This window comes from Pseudorasbora parva, chromosome 8, assembly GCF_024679245.1.
Source record: "Pseudorasbora parva isolate DD20220531a chromosome 8, ASM2467924v1, whole genome shotgun sequence".
NCBI classification, from domain to species: Eukaryota; Metazoa; Chordata; class Actinopteri; order Cypriniformes; family Gobionidae; genus Pseudorasbora; species Pseudorasbora parva.
In genome coordinates, this window is record NC_090179.1 from 29,469,466 (window position 1) to 29,493,409 (window position 23,944).

A 23,944-nucleotide genomic window follows, 5' to 3' on the forward strand; every position below is an offset into this window, starting at 1 on the left:
GGGGATTTATTGGAGATCTGTTTAATATGTTTACTTGTTTTATTTATGTATAATCTTGGTCTGAATTCTTTAGGAGAAATAAAAACATGGCATTGATTCAACAAGGTGCTGCTGATAGCCTTCTTTAGAAATGTTGTTGATGGAGATTTGTGGGATGCACATCCAGGGCATGAATCTCCTGTTCCATCACATCTCAAAGATGCCCTATTGGGTTGAGATCTGGTGACTGTGGGGGCCATTTTAGTACAGTGCAATCATTGTCATGTCAAGAAATCAATTTGAAATGATTCAAGCTTTGTGACATGGTACATTATCCTGCTGGAAGTAGCCATTAGAGGATGGGTCATGGTGGTCATAAAGGGATGGACATGGTCAGAAACAATGCTCAGTTAGGATGTGAAAACAATGCCCAATTGGCATTAAAGTAAGTTGAAACATCCCCCACACCATTACACCACCACCACCACCACCAGTCTGCACAGTGGTAACAAGGCATGATGGATCCATGTTCTAATTCTGTTTACACCAAAATTCTGACTCTACCATCTGAATGTCTCAACAGAAATCGAGACTCATCAGACCAGGCAACATTTTCCAGTCTTCAACTGTCCAATTTTGGTGAGTTCATGCAAATTGTAGCCTCTTTTTCCTATTTGTAGTGGAGATCAGTGGTACCCCGTTGGGATCTTCTGCTGTTGTAGCCCATCCGCCTCAAGGTTGTGTGTGTTGTGGCTTCACAAATGCTTTGCTGTATTTGTGCTTTGCTGAGTGGTTATTTCAGTCAAAGTTGCTCTTCAGGCTATCAGCTTGAACCAATGGGCCCATTCTCCTCTGACCTCTTAGTGTATTAATTTCTTTACAAAAAAACCCTGACCCCAAACATTTGAATGGTATATAAGTTGGTATCTGAACCCGGATTCTTTTGTTCAATATTATATCATGTTATACACTTACATATAGCATATACAATTGTACAACACTGCACACTGATGGCTGCGAAACCTGAAACATACTGCCAAAGCAGGAAAGCATCAAGGCATGTCTGAATCCAATGTCATCTTCACTTCCTGTTTCCTAAAGCCAGGAACACACCAAGCCGACGTCAAAGAACTAGCGGCGACAAAAGCTGTAGCTCTTGCCGGCTACATCTAGGCCTAAAAGCTGCACTTGAACATACCAAAAGGACTAAAAGTAACAGTCAACTACTATGTGTGTTCTTCGCCTGCATGTAAGTAAATATCCGTCTATATCAGCAGGTATCAACAGTCTATTTTCATAATTCAAAGGGGAAACTGAAACTAGGACTGCCGATATGCAGACCATAAAAAATGCAGCGATTGCTTATCATTTTGAATGTCAGTCATGCTGAGCAATTTCTCCATTCTAGTTGGCTCATACTATTGTGAAAATATTTGTGCCAAATGCTCAGGTAAGATAATGTAAAATTATAACAGTCTGCATGCACCACCTTGAATTATTTGCTTGCTTTCATAATTTTTGCTTTTATTCTTTTGCACTTACACAGCTGAATAAGCCAGAATTCTCTTGCTCACCAACGGCCCAGCACTGATTCAACATGCTGAATCGGCCCTACGAAGGCATTTGACTAGAGACAACGGTGCAGAACACACAGGAAAAACTATGCCGACCGACGCTCAAAAACACGACCCGACATTGCTCGACAACCGATCATTGGTTTGGTATGTCCCGGCCTTTTGAAACCTTCACCTGATCGATTTTTAAAGGTAGCATAGATGCATTTTTTGCTGCCTTTGATATCCCACAATCCTGTGCTTTACATTCTGTTGAGCTAAAAAATAAATAAAGATGGTGTCTGAAAGTTGCAGTTGGTGAACAGTTTGTGTGTAAATGTACAAGTACATTTAAGCTTTCAGACACAGCCAATGTCTCTCTTATATGATATGAGGTCTCGGGTTGAATCCAAAATCGCCCCCTAAACTCTCAATCACAATTCCCTACATTAGTCCACTGATACAGTTAACTTGAATGAATGAAAGTGAGTGAATGAAAACGAGTAAGCGAATTCGGACAGCCGTTGAGTGTACATCGGCTATACACAAGTTATTGCGGTCCAATGTAGGATAGAATGTGTGCACTCGATTATGTCCATGGTTTCAGACACTGCAAATGGCTATCCCCTCAAATAATATCCTATTTGAGGGTATGGGTGCAATATCGGATTCAGCCTTGGAGGCTTTTCTAATGAGCTGATGAGTTGAATCAGGTGGGTTTGATCAGAGACATATAAACTGTGCAGTACTGGCAGTACTCAAGGACCAGGGTTGGGAACAACTGTCCTAGATACATACAACACACAATGCCCTACAGTGACAGAAATAGTGATAATCTTTTAATTGATGGAGCTTACATATGTAATCGGTATTTGGAGTTGATCAGAAATAATCTTAAAGTGTTAGGCGGTGATGCATCTGCAGTGTGACTCATAAATGTCAAGTTTACTTCATCTTCTTTTCTCTTTGGAGTATATCGGCTCTGCCTGCTCTTCCAGCAACTGCTGTTATTGGTGATTTAACAGTTATAATGACTGCAGTGCACACATTGTTAATTTACACTAAACTAAGCCCCCATCCACATGAAGCCAGAGTTTTCCCAATCCGATCTTTTTTCCCCCTCGTTTCAAGAAATATCTGCGTACACACGAGATCACAAGAATGTCGTTTTCAGATTTATCCACTCTGGGACCCAGTTTCAGAAAATATTAGATTCATGCTTCCAAAACGCAGGATCTGTGTGGATGAAAAGCTGATACGGTACAAAATGTATACGTATACAGCTAAATGAGTCTTTGTGTGGATGGGGCCTAAAAAACGAAAGGCTTTGCGAAATTCAAGTTACCAATTATTCTTGTGGGACTGAGGAGTCACAATAATCCAGAAAGATGTAAACGGACTTGCCCTAAAGAGACATTTCATCCCAAAATTTAAATTCTGACATCATTCACTCTCTCTCATGCTTATCCAAACCTGACTTATTTTCTTCTGTGCAGCACAAAGATAGATAGATGGAAGATATCTTTAGAAAAACAGAATTTTTGTTGTTGTTGTTTTTGTGATTTAATTAATAATTCATTATTTAATACAATAATAGTCATATATCAGTACTATAGAACAACACGTTCAAAGTTTCTAACTAAACCATGTAAAATCAGGCCTTTTTCCCTTTCTGATATCATGCTATAGACACTCCTCACTTCTCTTGTATGCAAGCTTGCTTTCTCAGGATCTCTGCTCCTGTGCAACGGCCCCTCTAGAGTCCCCCACCCCCTCCGGGTTCAGTTGCCCCCATTGTTCTTATGTCTGGAACAGCGCTCCTGGCTGCAAGAGACTTGAATGAGGGACACCCAACCCCCTCTACCCTTCTTCACCCACGGTCCAACTCCGTTGCCTTCCCTGAAAGTTTTCTTTTTTATTATTTAAGTAACAACGTGCTCTTATGATGGGGAACCAACCAAGCCTCCATGAACACGCCTCCAACCCTCACACACACACACACACACACACACACACACACAGTTAAAGGCAAATTTAATTTGCAAATTTTCCCGGCCCTTCTGAAATCCAGCTGCTGGGAAAGTTCATGGTCAGCTGATTGTGCTCTGCCCCCCTCCGTCTCTGAACAGGATTAAACATAGAGGAGATCGGAGAAGAAGAAGTGAAAGAGCCTGCTGGCAGATCTCCAGTGCTATGGCCACATCAGACTAAGAAAACCTCTTGATCTACGCTAAACATGACACTACAAATTAGGAGCAGGGAAAAAAACACCAAAGACATCAAGAGGGACACACAATTTCTAGATTTGGTCCACAATTTTGAGTATTCGATTACATCTAGGAACTTGTCCATCATCACAATGTGTCAGTTTAAGTGAACTAACTTCCGGCGGAAATCCGTACATAATTTGACTCACAGCAAAAGAGTAACCCCTGACGCAATGTATAGAAGCATCGCAAGCTTTAATGCCTCTCACAGATAGGGCTGGTCAACAAACTCAAGCCCCTCTTCCCTTATATCGAAATCTTCCGTCATTTCTCTTTAAAAATTCTCGTTTTAGACTCAAATTCATGACTGGTGTTTTGTGTCCTTTGCGCTTCTGCATTCGTCAGTATGCATACATCAGGGGTTCAATTGTCAAGGGTTTCTCGTTTGCCATAAATTGATGCATACGGCTTTCTGCCGGAAGTTAGTTATTTTAGTTATTTTATTTTTCTTACACAAACATGCCACTTTGCTTCAGAAGGCCTTTACTAACCCTCCGGAGCCGTGTGGAGAAGTTATATGATAGATGCACTTTTATGGACTTCATTACCAACAATTCCCTGCCATTACAAAGCTTGGATTAACCAGGACTTTTAACTCGTCTGAAAGAATGTCATATACGCCTAGGATTAGGGTGAGTAAATCATGGATTAATTTTCATGTTTGGGTGAACTAACCTTTTAAAGTTTATGTGCATGTAAAGGCAGGTGTCCCAAAACGTTTGGCAATATAGTGTATTGTGTAGTGTGAGTGTGAGTGTGTGTGCGTGTGTGTGTGTGTGTGTGTGGTGTTTAAATCAGTAAGATATATAAGAAAAAAAGACAATAATACTTTAGCAAGGATGCATTACAGTAACAGAAAATACATTGATGATGTTATAAAATATTTAAATGTAAAATAAATTTAAATAAACTATCCATTCATCAAAAATGAATGTGAACTGAAATGAATCAGTTTCCACAGCAAAACCATCATATTAGAAAGAGTTCTGAAGAATTTCTGATGACTAAAGAAATAATTCATAAAATTCAGCTTTGACCGCAGCAATATTCTATTTTTAAATATATAAAAATAGGAAACTGTCATTTTAATTTTTTTATCAGCCTTGGCAAGCATAGACTTAAACAATACATGAAATATATGTGTACATGTCGTAAACCGTATGTGTGCATGCGTGTGTGTGTGTGTGTATGTGCATATATATATGTAATTTGAGAGAACTTCATCCATATCAGTCATTGTCAATCATAGGAATTTGTAGGCCAGATTAAGAATACAGTGGACAGTATAACAAAGTTTAAGAATATCACCATGTGAGTAAGTAAGAGAACAAAGACAGAAAGGAAGAAGAGTTACAGAAATATTCAAATCAGAAGTGTCAACTAGTGTGCTACAATAATGCTGATTGTAGACAGAGAGGCCTGCATTTCTGCTGCAGTGTCCAATACACCCATGCAGAGACCACAAACACCTTCAGCCCCACCTAGCACAACATGTACACAAGCCTCTGAACCATCATTTGCATTTGGATTCAACCACATGACATCACTCAGAGAGACATCACAGATAAACTGTTACCAACAAATATAACTCTTAATAAGTATCACATCATCTAACTAAAACTTGCAGTTACATATTTATCTTTTTGACAGTCATAAGTAGTGTATCGATACAATATTATTGTGATACTCCAAGACATATGGCAAAAGGTTAAAAGAAAATATACTGTTGGTTAAAGTGATTATTTAGTATTACATTGGGGGTTGAAATTAATAGGCTTGGACTTGGTGTTGGTAACCCAATGCACAGGACAATGATGACTAGAAAAAAATATCTTATGGTGACCTTGTTTATATGCATGTGGCTTCATCTTTACTAAAGAAACTGGATTCGGTTTATTATCCAGCATAACGCTTTATTAGTGGTGCAGAATTTTCGTACTCATCACTGCTCACTGCTTAATCATTAGTGTGGACATCTTTACACCATAGGAGGAAACTGCATATGTACATGTTCATTGCTAAAGCACTCCTAGGTAAACTGCCCTCTTAGATTTCAAAACTTCTAACGTTTTATACAAATAGTTACTGTACTAGATCCCTATCATACATTCGATGTAAAGTTCCAAAGGTATTACTTTGTATAAATTAGAGATACTGCTGCCTCTAAGTACTTTAAAATGTCTTTCACTAAGTGCTTTTAACGAGTCCTGTAAGCGGCTTGACTTGACTGTATTCATTGTTTGGTCCCACTTAATATTAGGTGGCCTTAAGTACTATGTACTTACATCAAAAAATAAGTACAATGTAATTACTGTGTTCAAATTGTATTGCAAAACACCTTTGCTGATATTGAGGTGGGATATGGGTAGAGTTAGGGACAGGTGTGGTTTGTGGGTAAGTTTAAGGACAGGGTTAGGTGTAAGGGAAGTGCCAACTGTGTAATTACAAATGTAACTACAGAAATTAATTACAGACCTAATTACATGCAGGTATTTTTTAAATGTAAGTACAATGTAAAAACATGTAAGTACACAATAAGTGCATTGTATCAAATTATTAATTAAAATGTTAGTACATAATAGTAAAGGCCACCTAATATAAAGTGGGTCCAATTGTTTTGTATGATTATGGTTTTTGTGGTTATGTATGAAACTCTATGAGCTGCCGTCTTGACCAGGTCTCCCTGGAAGAAGAGATTAACATCTCAATACAAAATTGTATTGTGCTGAAAATACAAAATTGTTTTAGATGAATATGCTTGGCTAGTAATATGTCATTACTACATATATTTAAAATAATGCAGGCCACTGGTAACATAAGACATTTGGCATTATCAGGACCCGCAAATTTTCCCTCATTGCATTATTATACATTATATTCAACATTGTATATAGTAATTCAATGTACTACTGACACTAAAACTCTGGAAACTTTGGAAACAACACAGATTGTCACCACGATACATTTTCATTTACATTTATAGTTGCATTTTTGTATTTCGATATATTTGTGACACAATATATTGTTACTTCTAATCCTAATCATGATTCAATTCATGTGATGTACCTCAGACAACATTAAAAAAATACTAAAGATGAAGATTTTACTGTGTTATTAAGTACACAAACTTCAAATAGATAAACCGATGTAATATTTACATGTAGCGATTACATTATCTCCACAAAGACAAATCAGGAAAAAACAAGAAATGCAAAAAAATGATAAAGAAACAACATCTTCATAGCTCCATCAAATTCAACAGCACTCTCTTATTTGAATTGCTTATCTTATCTTTCCTGCCACTTTCCAGTGAGTTGATATACTTAGCTGCAAACGAAACCAAGGACAAAAACAGCTCACTGTTTGTATTTTTCAGATTTCACACAGATAAAGTGCTCAGACAGCTCCAGAAATATTACAACAGCATTAGACCACAGTCCACCTCAAAGAACAATGGTGGCAAATCAAAGCCATGGGGTCAAAGTTCACATTTTTGACTGACCACTGCTAAACAGTGTCTAATGAAATACATTTTGACCAAAACAAGCTCCTCGATATGACCTTATGCACTCGGTCACTGAGTGCAGATAAACATTAGCACGCAAAGACATAATTAGGATCACAAGCTTACAAGAGTGCAGCGGTTATGACCTAGTTCCTACCTTCTGTAGGCTTGTAGGGTTGAGTTGGGTTTTGTCAATTATTTTTATTGCAACCTGAGAAAACACAAGGTTAAAAAATCATCAGAATGCAGCTGACACATTGACTTGAATACTAACTTGCATATAAAAGGAGCAATCACCTGGAAAATTATGCTAACTGCGCACACCTCAGAAGGTTGATAACATAATTGCTTTTGGTCAAAGTGTGAAAAAACTGGATGAGCAAATGTACACATTTTTTATATATATTTCTCATATGTCATCTAGCTCAAAAAGTACACCAGAGGCCAGTTTGGTCACAAAGTAGAACGATTTAACCAAGAAGCTAAACCTAATAGTCAATCTTGCAAATCTTTATTCATCTAATTCCCCACATTAATATACAGGTCCTTCTAAAAAATTAGCATATTGTGATAAAGTTCATTATTTTCCATAATGTAATTATACAAATTAAACTTTCATATATTTTAGATTCATTGCAGACCAATTTAAATATTTCAGGTCTTTTATTGTTTTAATACTGATGATTTTGGCATACAGCTCAAAAAAAATAAAAAATCTCAAAAAATTGGCATATCATGAAAAGGTTCTCTAAACGAGCTATTATCCTAATCATCTGAATCAACTAATTAACTCTAAACACCTGCAAAAGATTCCTGAGGCTTTTAAAAACTCCCAGCCTGGTTCATTACTCAAAACCGCAATCATGGGTAAGACTGCCGACCTGACCCTGTCCAGAAGGCCATCATTGACACCCTCAAGCGAGAGGGTAAGACACAGAAAGAAATTTCTGAACAAATAGCTGTATCAATGCGCCTCAGTGGGAAATCTGTGGGAAGGAAAAAGTGTGGCAAAAAACGCTGCACAACGAGAAGAGGTGACCGGACCCTGAGGAAGATTGTGGAGAAGGACCGAAATTTTGCATGTCATTCGGAAATCAAGGTGCCAGAGTCTGGAAGAAGACTGGGGAGAAGGAAATGCCAAAATGCCTGAAGTCCAGTGTCAAGTACCCACAGTCAGTGATGTTCTGGGGTGCCATGTCAGCTGCTGGTGTTGGTCCACTGTGTTTTATCAAGGGCAGGGTCAGTGCAGCTAGCTATCAGGAGATTTTGGAGCACATCGTGCTTCCATCTGCTGAAAAGCTTTATGGAGATGAAGATTTCGTTTTTCAGCACGACCTGGCACCTGCTCACAGTGCCAAAACCACTGGTAAATGGTTTACTGACCATGGTATTACTGTGCTCAATTGGCCTGTCATCTCTCCTGACCTGAAGCCCATAGAGAATATGTGGGATATTGTGAAGAGAAAGTTGAGAGACGCAAGACCCAACACTCTGAATGAGCTTAAGGCCGCTATCGAAGCATCCTGGGCCTCCATAACACCTCAGCAGTGCCACAGGCTGATCGCCTCCATGCCACGCCGCATTGAAGCAGTCATTTCTGCAAAAGGATTCCTGCCCAAGTATTGAGTGCATAACTGAACATAATTATTTGAAGGTTGACTTTTATTGTATTAAAAACACTTTTCTTTTATTGGTCGGATGAAATATGCAAATTTTTTGAGATAAGAATTTTGGGTTTTCATTTTGGGTTTTCATGAGCCGTTTCATGAAAGTTTAATTTTTATCATTACATTATGGAAAATAATGAACTTTATCACAATATGGAAATTTTTTGAGAAGGACCTGTAGTCATTTATAGACATCTTACCTCCCTGCCGGTCAAAATATGGCGTGCCAACTTCACTTTGGCGAAATTGCCCTTGCCGATGGTCTTGAGCAGCCGGTAGTTGCCGATGTGAGGCAGTTCGTCTGAGCAGGAGGCGATGGAATTCCGGCAACGGGCTCCGAGTGAGCGGCTCGACCATCCCGAGCCCTTCTCTGAACGACTGGCTGAGAGAGAGGCATGCTGGGGGTTAAAGAGAAAATATTACTAAAGCCCAAGATACATAAAAGGCAATGTTATTTTAGTGCAGAATATTCAGCATGTGATTTAAATGTAATTTAATTCATATTGAAGAAGTTCACTCAAAAATGTCATCCTTTCCGCATGTCGTTAGTTTCAAACCTTTATGACTTATTTTCTTTTGTGAAACATGAAAAGCTATTTTGAAGATTTTGAAGTTGTGGTCTATACAAGAAAAGTCAATAGGATTTAAAACATTGGACCTCATTGATTTTCATTGTTTGAAAAAACAACAACAAAAAACACATTGAGACATTGATTTTTCAAAATATCTTTAGTGTGTGTGTTCCACAGAAGAAGTTAGCTAAAACTTGATTTAAAAAAAAAGCTGAAATTAAATAAAATATAATATTAGACGAAAAACTTAAACCTAAATAAATATGTTTTAAATAAAATAAAATATATTTAGAAAGTACTAGTAAAACTAAACAGAACATTTTGAAATAAAAATAACACAAATGACAAAAGCGCAAAACAAAATGACTAAAACTTAAACTGAAAATTGAAAAAAGCTAAATAAATATACAAATATCACTAAAATATAACAGCTTCACATCTCAAGATCTTGTAGGACGTTTTTGTGGTTTCTTCAAGAAAAGCTAAACTCTGCTTTACTATACATCGCTGATGTTTCATGTCTGGGTGTTCCAAGATCTTAAGTCTTAAATCTAATCTATCCAGGAATGCATTGCGACACTAAACTGCACTTGCACCTTGATGTGATGTGACGCATGTGGCAGTCTTAGCCAGACGCTGACTCTACATTCTATGTGGGTACATAATCAAAAAACAATACATCTTATACATCTTGATTTATTTCTTGTACATTCTATATCAACAGTATAAGGATATATTACATATAGCATCTTTATGAGGAGATATCTTTTCTATAGTTTCATGATCTCAAATTTTAGTGATGGGAATACATATATATTTTCCCACTAATAAGGCCCTTTTAGTGATTCTACATTCCCACACCCCCTATTCCTAACAGTTTCACCCATTTTATCCTGACATAGACCTCATCGCCTGTCACCCACCCACCCATCCTCCACCACCACCACCGCCCACTGCCCCACCCTGTCCAAGCCACACACATTGATTGTTCCACTGCTGCTCTCTGTCTGATTGCCCTTGCAATTTATGAGAAAGTGGGGGCAGGGGTGTAGACCATGGTGTAGATGAAGAGAAAGCTCAGTGAAAGCAATATGCCACTCAAATAAATGATTTAGATGGAAGAAAGCACATTTCTGTAGAGAACAATAAATGATGATACATTTAGATATTCATTTTCCTCCCACTGAGTGTTTACATGCACTTTAAAAGTTTGATTTAAGTCTGACTAAAGCAATAATAATTATTATTTTATTGTAAAGTTAGGCAAACGCTTTGTTGCATCCAAATTTATACCAGTCTGATTTTTGCAAAATCTCACTTAAATTTGTGTTTTTGTAGTTGTGTTTTAATAGAAAAATATCTATTGTCCACTGTCAATAGTGCTACACAGAACACCACACACACATAAGTCACTTTCAAAACAAGCAGATGTGTGTGAATTTACATAACCAACCAGTAGATACAACATTTTGAAATGTGAAATTCTGAAAAACAGAGGTGACTTTTCTTTAATTCTTCAAATATTTGATTATGCATGCATCATGTATCTTTAGAGATGAAGTCTGAACACTCAAAAAAATGACTTGTTAAATTTACTTTAAAAAAAAATGTGTGGCAAGTGGTTGCACATAACTATATTGAGCAATTTTTACAAATAACAATTTAGTTATATGAACAAAAAAAAAATCAAGTAAAGCTGGCACAATTTCTTTGAGTAATACAAACGATTTGAATTTGTCACTGTTACAAAATATTTATATGTGCCGTCCATTAAAGGGATACTTCACCGCTTTTTCATATTAAACTGTTATTCCCTTAACTAAAACAAGTTGATACATACCGCTCTTGTCTCAGGTGCCTGCACTTAATCTTTCTGATGTGCGGTGACGATCTGATAGCATTTAGCTTAGCCCACTAAGCCCAGTTCAATCATGCTATACTACGGAGGATTTTTCTGGCGTGACTTTTTACTGCGCCGAGTCGAAGTACTCTCAGAAATGCTATTCTGCTATACATTTTAGTTCTCCTTTTTAACCCGCTAAGAAAAGCGCCACGTCAGACGTTTATTTCACGTTTATTTTATGTTATCATACTTGATCATTCAACTATTCGTGTAATTGTATTTAAATAGGGAAAACGTGGAGGTATTTGGTTGCTTCTAACTTGATCTCTGTTTGGTACCATAGTGAATGAACTGGGCTTAGTGGACTAAGCTAAATGCTATCAGATCATCACCGCACGACAGAGAGATTAAGTGCACGCGCTGAGACGAGAGAGGTATGTATCAACTCGTTTTAGTTAAAGGAATAACATAGTTTAATATTCCTAAAGTATTCCTTTAATGATGTTATGTTAAATTTATAAAAGTTTATTGTGTAAGGTGAACACTGTTATCAATTTAATTTGCCTTTAAAACTTTTAAATAACAACAAGCATATTTTTAAAAATAAAATGTAAAAATAACTCATTGGACAAACTAAAAATATTTAATTGAGGGCAGGAATTCCATCCAATGAATTTGTATATAAGTGCCCACAGCCTAGACATAGGCACCACTCTTCTGCATAATGGTAACAACAACATTACAGAAACTCCTCAATGTCCAACATAACTTAACATTAAACACTAACATAAACTAATAACATATTTCCTTTAACTGAAAAACACATAAAATAACACTTTAATGTAAAATTTTCTCTCCTAGTGCAGTCCCTTGCTAGCCTAGAAATCTAGACGCACCCTAGTGGCAGCAAATCTAATCTGCCCCGAGTGTCGTCTAGCAACTCTCAATACACTTCTGAGCTGTAAAAGCCAAACTGGTCAGGCCAATCACATCGTGTATATAGTCGGTGGGCGGGGCTTAACATAATGACGGCAGAGTTGCGCTTGCGTGCTGCTAGTAAGCACAGAAACTGGCGAACGGCGGTCTTTCAAATCAGCTTTGACCGCGACTCTGGAAGACTTGGAGCTTTTCTCTGAGAAAAGAACAAAGAACGGCACTAAAGTCATTCTTAAGAAGGGAAGATGTGTTCTGAGTTTTGCCGACCGGATACGGCGAAAGTTTAATCTCTCAACTAGCTCTGCTTCACCTTCGTTGCTCTGGTTGGTTGTAGCGCTATCCTATTGCGTGCAGAGGGAGTTTGAAAGACAACTGTTTATCCCGCCCCTCGGATTGAGCCCTGTCTATGGTGAGTTTCCAGACCAAACATCTTGATGTGCAGGTGAAATATAATGTGGATAACACTGAATAAATATATTTTCGTCAGGTTAAATACTGATAATTGATCACTCCTTAATCTAAACTTCTCTACTTAACTGTCGGACTAGCACATCTGTCATGTTTGTAGTTTTTTTAAAACATTCTTTATCCGCGTTTGTAGTTCTAATCGAATCCTCGTCCAACTCGCAATGGAGTGTGGGCATTCTGGGCAATATCAGCCATTACAGTGTGTGTCAATCCGTACTCTGTACTTCGAATTCGGGTCCATCTGGGTATCTTTGGAATAGTTTTTTCAGCATACTACGATTTGGGACATACTAATTCTATTTTCGAATACTACGGATAATATGCAAAATTGTGACACGGCATGAGACTATAGAGCGCCCACACTGTAAAAAAAATTCAGGTCTCCAATTGAAAATGTTCTGGTGACTGATCACATCTACATTTTTCAGTTGGCCAAATTGAATTTCTGTGAATTGATGCAATTTAATTCATAGAAATTCAATTTGGCCAACTAAAAAATGTAGATGTGATCAGTCAATACACTGTAAAAATTATTTAGAAAAAAAGTTACCTGGTTGCCTTAAAATTTTGAGTTCATTAAAATTCAAATTTTGAGTTAATACAATGAATTTTTTTTTTGAGATACAACAACCTTTATTAAAATATTATTAAAAGATTTTGTAAGCATATTGGGTAATTGTGTGTGTTTTATTTCTGATGATGCAGAAATTTGATGCATGATTAATCAATTTTTTTATGTGGTTCAATTACAATAATATTTTAAGTTTCTATTTATTAAACAAATTTCTTTCATTGTATCAACTCAATTTTTTTATTTCAACAAACTCAAAATTGTAAGGCAACCAGGTTACTTACTTTTTAAGTTAAACCAACAAAAAAAATTACAGTGTAGAAATTTTTCAATTGGAGACCTGATTTTTTTTTACAGAGTATCTAGCCAGCCTCTTGCTCGTGATATAGATTAGGAGCAAATGAGAAAGGGGTTGAGATGGGTCAGGGTCAGTCCATCCAAACACACATACTGCTATTGCATCTTATGTCTTACTCTCAAAATCCATTTACATGGGTGTATGTCCTTTCCTGCCCTGTCCTGTCCTGTGAAGCTTTAAATTTGGCATTGCTGCAAACCTGTTTCCTCTGTGCTGATTTCTTTCACAGTGTTTCCTTGAAATTAATGCACAACAATGAGTCGTTCACAACATCACTATGCAATATTGTTGATGTGAGATAAAAACGTGTGGGGAAACAGGTGTACGCCTGAGCCAGGTGTGAACAACCCTGCCAAAACTCAAGCTTGCATAGTTTCCTGTCATGAATAGATGTTGTGCTATCCCCTTGTTGTGGCTTCTAAAATAAGTACTTGCAACAAAGCTTCAGGCTTCTTAAACATGTTCAGTGTAAAAGGAATTATTGATTTGTTTCCTCTTTATAAGCTTATATTCACTATATGGATATGGAAATAAAACAAACAATATATTAACTTCGAAAAACACTTTTTGTAACGTCTACCTCAAAGATTTGCTCATCTGCCACAAAATTAACAGGCTGCATGCAAAACAAACATACAACATAACCAGTGTAGCCCAATTCCCGAAACAAATTACTCTTGTGAGCTGGTTCTTTTAACAAATAGTCAAAAAACTAGTTCAATCAGCAAAAAAATTATTTATTTTATATGTAAGCAAAATGGAAATTAAATATATCTGAAAAATGAAAATCAAATAAAGAGCTTGTGAATCAGAATCAAAATGATTCTGGAAATCTGTATCAGTACCCAGCCATGTAGTAACTATTGTAATTAATTATCCAGCATATCATGCAATAAATATGATACCATTTTAGCTGAATGACTGTCCTACTTTAACAGATTCATTTTAAGAAGGATAATTCACATGCTTGAGTTGACTGAATCAAGAGCTTGTGAATCAGAATCAAACTGAATATGCAAATCTGTATCAACATCCATTACTGACAATTCATTGTTATTAATTATTCAGCATATCATGCAATTAATCCGATACATTTTTTAAAGTGCTCCAGCTTGAACTCCATTCCTACCTTAAATGATTAATTTTAACATGGATATTTTACTGAGTTAATCAAATCAAGTGGTAAATTGGAAATTGAATCTGGAAATCTGTATCAATAATATCCCAACCTAGCAATTTACTGTGATTAATTATTCAACACATCAGAATATTATTTAATCACATAATATGTTTAAATAAATAAATAAATAAAATAAATTACTGTCCTACTTTGACAGGTTCATTTTAAAATGGATGATTCCCATGGTTATTGTGAGATTCATATATTTAATCAAAATGTGATCTATTCAGCAATACTAACTCTTGCCTTGTGACTAAAATGCCATTAGCCCTTCTGCTACTTGTTACCCTTTAGTAAGTGTCTCTGTCATGAGTGAAACATCTGAATAACTAATGGTGCAGCAGTCACAGACAGGCAGCAATCCTCATGACTAGAGCAAAAGTCTCACCTTGGCATCAGATGAGAGAGCCAAACAAAAAGCCCCAGCTGAGGCCCATCTGCTAACCGCACTCCGCAAACCCCCTCCCCACCAACATGTAACATAACCCCCTCATGCGGGCGCACACACATTAGCCAAATACACAAGGAGACAACATCAATATCAGTTGTCAAGAGCAACTATTGGCGTGGCAACGGAACAGGGGTTGCCGCAATACTTCCACAATGACTAGCACAAAAACATGCTGATTGTGTGATTGTTGCTCATGGTCTAAACACACACTCTTGATTCAAAAACATACTCAGACTCAGAGTTAACGGTTCAACTAGATAAACATGTTTACTTGTAGTAGCTTGCCAAAAAGAAAGATAACTCCCTTGTGGTGGACAACAAAATGTATTCATTTAGGCTGACTCGAATATGACATCACTGATATACTAACTAGACTGGATATTTACCACAGGAAACATCACCACAACAAACTAGTAGCGCTATGAACAAGACTTTCCATAGACTTAAAGGGTTACTTCACCCAAAAATGAAATTTGTCATTAATGACTCACCCTAATGTCGTTTCACACCTGTAAGACGTTCCTCGTCGGAACACAGTTTAAGATATTTTATATTTAGTCCGAGAGCGTATCCAAGTGTATGCACACTTTACTGTCAATGTCCAGAAAGGTAATAAAAACATCATCAAAGTAGTCCATATGATATCAATCTCTTGAAGCATCGTAAATACATTTTGGTCAAAAAATAACAAAAACTACGACTTAATTCAGCATTGTCTTCCCTTCCGCTTTGTTTTCAAACCTCAAATAAAGATTAAAAAGGTCATGAATCAGCGTATTGATTCATGATTCGGATCGCAAATGTCACGTGATTTCAGCAGTTTGGATCATGAATCAATACGCTGATTCATGACCGTTTTAATCTTTATTTGAGGTTTGAAAACAAACGCGGAAGAGAAGACAATGCTGAATAAAGTTGTAGTTTTTGTTATTTTTCGACCAAGAAGCAAATGCTCTTTATAAAAGATGGAAATTCAATTTTGTTTCTTTGCTTCTTCAACAGCAGACACAATAACCTCTTTATTCAAACCATGGGTGTCTAGGCCTAGGTTTCATATAGTTCCTCAGAAACAAGCCACCAGGCTTGTGGTTCCCCTGCCTATCTGACCTCCACATTGGATCAGCTTTCCTGCCTTACTGAGGAACAAAGAAAAACCAATCCTCTTAGTAAATTTCTTTTGGCTGAAAGTCCAGGTATAATGTCCAGTTACAACTATCCTTTAAAGGGTGTGATAGTGTTACTGTTTTTTGTTTTACTGTTGTGTTACTGTTTTTGAAAGAATTTACAACTATTTCCACCCATTCTTTGGCCTTTAGATCAAGCTGTTTGTTGCTGTGGTTCCTATAAGAATTCTATTAATTGTTGGGTGCATTACTCCATAGTTCAATAAAAATCTGTTTGCAAAGTCTTCATTAAATTGTCACAGATTCATAAAACAGTCACATTAAATGAAGACCGATCTGGTTGAAAATAAACTTCAGCTGGGATCCTTCAGAATGATACGCAGAGCGGTAGGTGCTATACAGCTAACAGCATGTGGTTTTGCAGACTAAGTTAATCAACGGTGCTGTCACATTAGCGAAATTTCATGGCCAAAAAGTCCATTGTCCATTCATCGTCAGTAGTAGCGATACATGAAGCACCACTCACACGTAAATAACTTTCAAACCAAGCAGATTACTGTGTGTTTGTATATCTGTGACTGCACCCTTACTCAGGATGCAGATTTTCAGTTATCAGACAATTTTAGTGATTTTTTTTTAAAGAAAAAAATAGTACAGTGCAGTAGAATTCCGTTCCATTTATCAGCTTATCAGAATCATCCAGAACTTTAGGAATCACAAGCTATTATCATAAGCTCTTTTGTATTTAAGAATAATACTATTAATTTCCCTATTACCTCACTGTGACTGGGAAAGGGCAAATCCCTAAACACTGAATATATGTTGTTGATAAAAAAATAATGTGTAGGAGTGAAAATTATGTAACAGATCAGCAATGAGGAAGTCGAACGTGTGGACAATTATGCACTTACTTTACCAATCAGTTTCCTCTTTTGATGTTTCGACACTTCAGCATTAATGAAATGTCCACAGTAGCTAACACATGAAAAATTATCATTTCACACCAGATTTTGAGCTGATTTAGGCATCATTTTAAGTGTCTGATCCTCTGTGAAAATTGCAAGCTTCAACATAATTAAACAATCAACATCAACATTTGAACAAATTTACTGAGTCTAGGTCAAGTCAAACAGGATGGTGCAATCTCATTTTCCACCCGTACCATTTTCTTTGGGTAAGCTCTTACAATGTGATGGTTATCAAGATGGCTGCAGTTATAGAACAAGTTTAACCTCCCAAATGAACATGAATTCATTTTCATATAGGCCTATGCCCTGAGATGTTCTGAACATTCTGGGCTTCCTTCTCTAGTTGACCAAGTCCTAGACTAGTATTTAGACCACTTGTATTTGACAGACATAATGTTTCTCTGCCTTACATGGAATCTGTGGATTCACTTGCAGGCTCTTTGTTTTGACATCATCATTCCACTCTTGTTCCATGGCCAGACTGAAAGTTTTAATAACCTCCCAGATTGGTAGACACATTTCCTATTGTGTTTTCTTTGTGTTCTTGCTCGCTATCTCATCCCTTCCCATCAGCTCTCATCGTTCTAGAAAGTCTTGCCTTGCATCTGTGTGACATGCCACACTGTTGTGTCTGTGCTGGCAGAGGCAGAGGATAACTTACTGAAGCACAAAATATGCAGATTTGTCATTATCTTCAATCATTCACGTATCCAACCACTCCTTTTTCTTTATGTGGGTCAATGACGTGACGTGTCATTTTTTTGTCCAAAGGCCTTAATAATAATAAAAAATAAAGATATGACAGCCAAAGTATGTAAGATAGTACAACTTGATCTCTTTTATTGAATCCAAAATGTTTTAATTATATCTTCCTACATATAACGGTATTTTAACGACTTTGAAGTGTCAAAATGTCATTCGGTTTAACCGTCCAAAGGCCAATACAGCCATTTCATTTGTGATTAAAATATCTTAAAATGTAATAAAATTATATATTTTTTATTCTGGCATGATTTTATATCATCATATATCAACATAGTGCAAAATGGTATTGAAATTATGTGGAGAAGTCATCGCTTTGTTATGAGAAAGAATGTCCGGAAAAATGAATTTCATTGATGTCATTCGGAGTAACCAGTATAAAGGCACCATTTTGGATCAAGTCATGCTGTCAATATCATGTGACAGGATCTGACATCATTCAGACACCTGCAAAGGACCACACAGTTGTGAAGCAAAGTAAGTAACTCTCCCTTAACTATTTGAAAAAATCATGTTTCCACTTGCTCATACGCATGTCCCGAAATATCAGGTCATTCGGTACAACCACTATAAAACATATAAAATGTTGTAATATTTTAAAAACTTGTACTGAATATAAAATGTTTGATTGTCCTTTTGCTAGCTAGATAGCATGATGTTTAGCTAGCTAGAGAGATATCAGCCTGTTAGCACTGTTTGTATATTTCGTCATTCGGTATAACCAAAATTGTCATTCGGTAATACCAAAATTCTGGTTATACCGAATGACCTACTGGTTGTACCGAATGACTGCAATGCATGTTGATCATATTTGTACATATCTGGAATTAATAAATACAACATTTTATTAATAGGAAATGTCTAGAGGATATTTTTACATAATTTTTTACTGAATTTTACCTTTGCAGGTGCCTTTATCAAATAAGGTAAAAGCGGCTCGCTATTGGGAAAGGATCAATGCTGATCCTGTTAAAAAAGAAGAGCTACTCTCCAAAAGAAGAGAGAGGTATAATTAGTTTTTATTATTTATATTATTATTACTATTATATTATACCATAGCAACCATTTAGAGCACCCTAGCAACTGATCCCATAGACTGATCAAAGAGATCAAAAGGGACATCTTTGGATAGAAGTGTCATAAAAACATGAGGGTTGGCTCGTTTAACTTGGGGGAGCAAACAGCTAATCATCAATCAACTTCAACAGTTCCTAGCCACGCCCTAGCAACCCAAACCCAACAAGGAATATCTTTGAATCTGAATGTCATAGAAGCATTGTGGTTGCTCTATATCATTCATACTGACAAGCAGCCTATCATCATTGACAGCTGCCAAGCCACTCCCTAGCAACCAAACAGAGTACCCTAGCAACCATTTAGCAAGACCTATATCTCTGATTCTAACATTGTATAGACATAGGCTTTGGTCCTTTTGACTCATGCTAGCAAACAGGAGCTCCATCATGCTACACATGCTAACAAATTAATAACGACATGCTAATAGTGATTAGCTAAGTGCAAAATCATGTTAAGAACTCTATAAAAACTCCATAGTAACTATCAGTGATAACTACCAACCTCCTAGCAACATCATAGCAACCACCTAGAACACCCTAACAACTCCCTAGCAACCACTCAGAACATCCTAGCCAGTTTTGCCCATCATTTTGTAGGCCAGGTCCTCGAGGTGACTGAAGATGAGATTGAAATCAACTGCATGCAGCAGTCAGGGGAGAGAAATATCTTATCTGGCCAGCCAAACCAGACAAGATATTTTACTTTAAAAATGTGCATGCAAAAATTTGTGAGCCAGAACCTCTAAATTCACGGTCCTCAAGATTGTTCCAGAGACTGGATGACTTTCATCAATGTATAGCAGCTCATCGTTTAACAATTTAAACACTTGTTCTGTGTACAATTAAACATTTAAGTGTTTTAATTACTAATATCATTACAATATGAGTTTTTCTTAAATATGTTTGTTCCAATAACAATTAAATGTTACCAATAAAATGTTCTTTTGTTGATATTTGTGTCTGTGTATTGTCTTATTTAGTCATAATATCAAGGGTAGCAGACATAGTCATTCGGTATAACCAGCCTTGGTCATTCGGTAAAACCAATAAAGTAAATATTTAAATTGAATAATTTTGTTTTTAATAACTAAAAGGAACTACAATAATACAAATATAAAGCAGATTAGGCTTTTTCCCCTACATTTGCCCTTTTCTCCTTTCCCTGTGCAATGTTTTACTTGAATAGGTTGGTGGGTTTAGAGTGGTTGAATAAAAAAGTATATTTATGAGACCAGTGATAATGTTATTTTATATTTCTTCTGTATTACACACTATATACTATCTCAACATCAATGTCAAATCAGGTTTGTTCATGAATAATTATCTGCTAATGAATTATTTAAAATATATTCATGGTTAAACCGAATGACTTTTTTAGTGTCAGATTTTTTACATCTTGTAAAAAATGTCAAAAGCAGTGTTAATTGATTGTAAAAACCACATAATTTCATTGTTAACACTTAGTTAAACAAAAAAATGATTTTAAGATTAATTAGATCTCCATTATATTTTTTTACATTTTTAAAAACCTTATTCGTCATTGACCCATGTATGTTTCTTTATCTTTCAGTCTATGACCATCTCCATTAAGTCACTGTTTAGGGATTCCTTTGTGTGTCAATAGTTTTCGCATAACATTTAATCCAACTATAGATGTAACAATGTGCACAGCAGATGTCTTTTATGTTTCCTAAAGAACTATTTAAGACCCAAGCCAGGTAAACGGACACCTGACATCCTGACACACCTGACATACGTGTATAAAGAGCTTTGATAACAATAAGTACAAAAAAAAAGTTATGTGACAGTTTGAGGAGGAAATAATGACAGCAGTTCTTACAAAATGTGTGAAAGCCATATTTGCAACAGTCTACATGATTGGCCACAGATAAACTTGTTGCTGTTTGCCACGATCTTGCCACATTATGCAAACATTTCCAGCCACATATTTTATGAAACCAAATTTAAAAAAGGGAGAAAATGCTGCCATCCCTGACTCACTTCCTAAGCTGTATGCCTTTTAATTGGGGCAGCAGTGGCTCAGTGGTTCATGTAGGTTGTCTACAAACCAGAAGGTTGGTGGTTCAATCCCTGGTTCCACCTGACCAAGTGCCGAAGTGTCCATGAGCAAGACACCTAACCCCAGCTGCTCCCGACGAGCTGGATGGCGCCTTACATGGCTGACATCGCCGTCGGTGTATGGATGGGTGAATGTGAGGCAAAAATGTAAAGCGCTTTGGATAAAAGCACTATATAAATGCAGTCCATAATTTAAATTTCAGCCTTTTCATATAATACACAAGCCAATTAGACTAATTTTTAATAAGACACAATTATATTTAAGTTTGCAAGCAGACAAAAGCCACACGTATAAACTGTGTTTGCAAAAATAAGATACTGACCTAGCTTTGCTACCATGCAAACAAGTGTTTGGGTTGTTTTAATATGCCCTGTGTTGTTTAGAGAACTGTTTACATGTGCATATTATCATAAACCAAAGACAACTTTTTTAAAGCTTGCTTTCAATTAAAATAAAAACAAAAGGAAGCATTATTACACCACACAATAAAAATAAAAGTAAAAAGGCAATAAATGTTATTCCGTTTTGGCAAAAATTCCAGACTGGGGAGGGCAATGTATGTGGTTAGGTCTATATGACCCTGTTTATGGGTAGAACTTGGCCTCTAAAAGCTGTATTCACACTGACCATGCAAAGAAGTGGGTTTAGGCCTACTTCGCATCACACAGTGTGCCTAAGATTTACCAAGAACATTTTACACCAACACACGAAAAACAGATCACACATGAATCAGCCACAAATTAAACGCTATTAGAAGAGCTGTAAAAGTGTCCTTTTCTCCATGATCTAAAGGACAACGTTGTAGATATAGGCTATATGCCCCCTCAATCGTGGCGTGTGTCATATGTGACAGTTTCCAGGGAGCGGCAGAGGACGTTGTTAATTTTAAAATTCATCTTTTTTTTGTCAATGTAACTCTTTAGTTTATGAATTAATTGAGACCATTTTATAACATCCACAAACACTACTGACAACTATCCATAAAGATCACTTCTCAATCATCTTGACTATCTTTTATTAATGAATCTTTATGTAGACTCGAATCTTTACAATAATCGCTAAACTGGTTCGGAAAATCGGTCCGACTTGTTTTCTTGAAAAATCGATTAGCCTAGCATACTCAATTTTCGGTGTCCGACTTGAACCACTTATCAGATAAGAGCATTTGGAATGAACAAATGAATTGACAAAAGAGGCAATAACAATACTTTAAACGATAAAGTAAATATCACCAATGCGCACATTAAGTGTTCTACTTTGTCACAATTAAAGTATGACTGTATATGGCTGTTTTATCCACACAAGTACAAATTTGCAAGTATTTTTAAATAACATTTGTTTTTTGTAACATGTTTTTTTTTTCCATCCAAAGGAATTGTTTAAAGTCAGTACAAATGATAGGCCTATTTCGTTTTCAGTGACTCTTTATGAGCTAAAACTTGGCTGCAACAAACTCAAACTGGACACACAATTTACAATAAACACCATTGTTGTCAAAAAATGTATGCCAGAATGTCATAATTACGTGATGAGGTAAAGGAGTCGCGTAATATTTTGAACCATTTCTCTGAAGCGAAATGTTTCGAAAGAACCGATTCGCATAACTGAGTCTCACTTCCCATCAGTACATTTGACGACAAACGTTCTAACCAAGTGACGTAAGAAAGCTTTTAACTTACGTGGTCTGCATTCCTTTCGTTCCCAGGCTGCAGCGCTGCGCGTGAGGACATCGTCCCTGGAGCTTCAGCCTACAGCAATACTGGGTTTATTTCAGGGGTCCGTGTACAGTTAGTTGATAATTGAATCAGCACAGACAGGAGAAGCAGTCCGCAGCCGAGCCAGTATCGCAAGGCTATCGCCGCCCTCTCCGATCACCAATACGGCGTTTTCCTTAAACAATCCTCATTTTTGGTCAAGTTTACTTGATTTTACACTCAATGCTGATGGGATGTGAACAAAGACTTATAACATATAACAAAAAGCTATATGATGCTCATGTCTGTGTTGGTTTGCTAGCCGGAACAATAGATCATTTTGTACTTAGCTAAACAAAAATGTTCCATCCAACTGTCCATATACAGTGTCTGTTTTTCGGAAATGTATGTTGAATCCTCAAGGATACGCCGTCAACGATTTTAGACCACGATATAGACAGTAAGAAAACAAAAGCAGGACAGAATAGGAAAAGAAAAAATGAGCTACCGTAGCATCAAACAGGGAAAAACAGCCCCATTTTTTTCAATGAGTCTGGCTTGTCCAGAGAAAATAAACCACTCCCACGGACGCAGCGTCCCCTTCAAATAGTCATCTGTGTACATTTCCAGGAAAACAATATATTAATAAATAAACAACAGCGGATAGCCTACAATATGAAATACAATATATTAGGCTACGCGTATCTCGAGCACACTCGTCCCAACAAAGACCACTGAGCAATATCCTTTTCGAAGATGCAGGGAATGTCAATGTTCCCAAACATAAAAACTGTACAGTCGCTGTAAAATGTTCATCCCCAGCAGCGTGTGACACTGGCATCAAGGAAGGACGTCAGGAGAAAGAATAGGCTGGGCAGGGCTGCGGCGGA

At 36.8% G+C, this 23,944-nt stretch overlaps 1 protein-coding gene across 4 annotated transcripts in view; it reads right to left on the bottom strand.

The window, feature by feature from the left end:
* mark4b (MAP/microtubule affinity-regulating kinase 4b) overlaps positions 1 to 23,944 on the bottom strand; it is a 53,003-nt gene extending 29,059 nt beyond the window's left edge. For 2 of the 4 annotated variants that reach the window (XM_067450694.1, XM_067450696.1), the window contains exons 1-3: positions 23,040 to 23,942; positions 9,172 to 9,369; positions 7,462 to 7,515 (exon numbers count right to left, since the gene is read on the bottom strand). In XM_067450694.1, the coding sequence (XP_067306795.1) occupies positions 7,462 to 7,515; positions 9,172 to 9,369; positions 23,040 to 23,090 (303 nt within the window). In that variant the 5' untranslated portion in view covers positions 23,091 to 23,942. Of the gene's footprint in view, positions 1 to 7,461; positions 7,516 to 9,171; positions 9,370 to 23,039 lie in introns of all 4 variants that reach the window. The other 2 variants (XM_067450693.1, XM_067450695.1) reach the window with 2 other exon arrangements.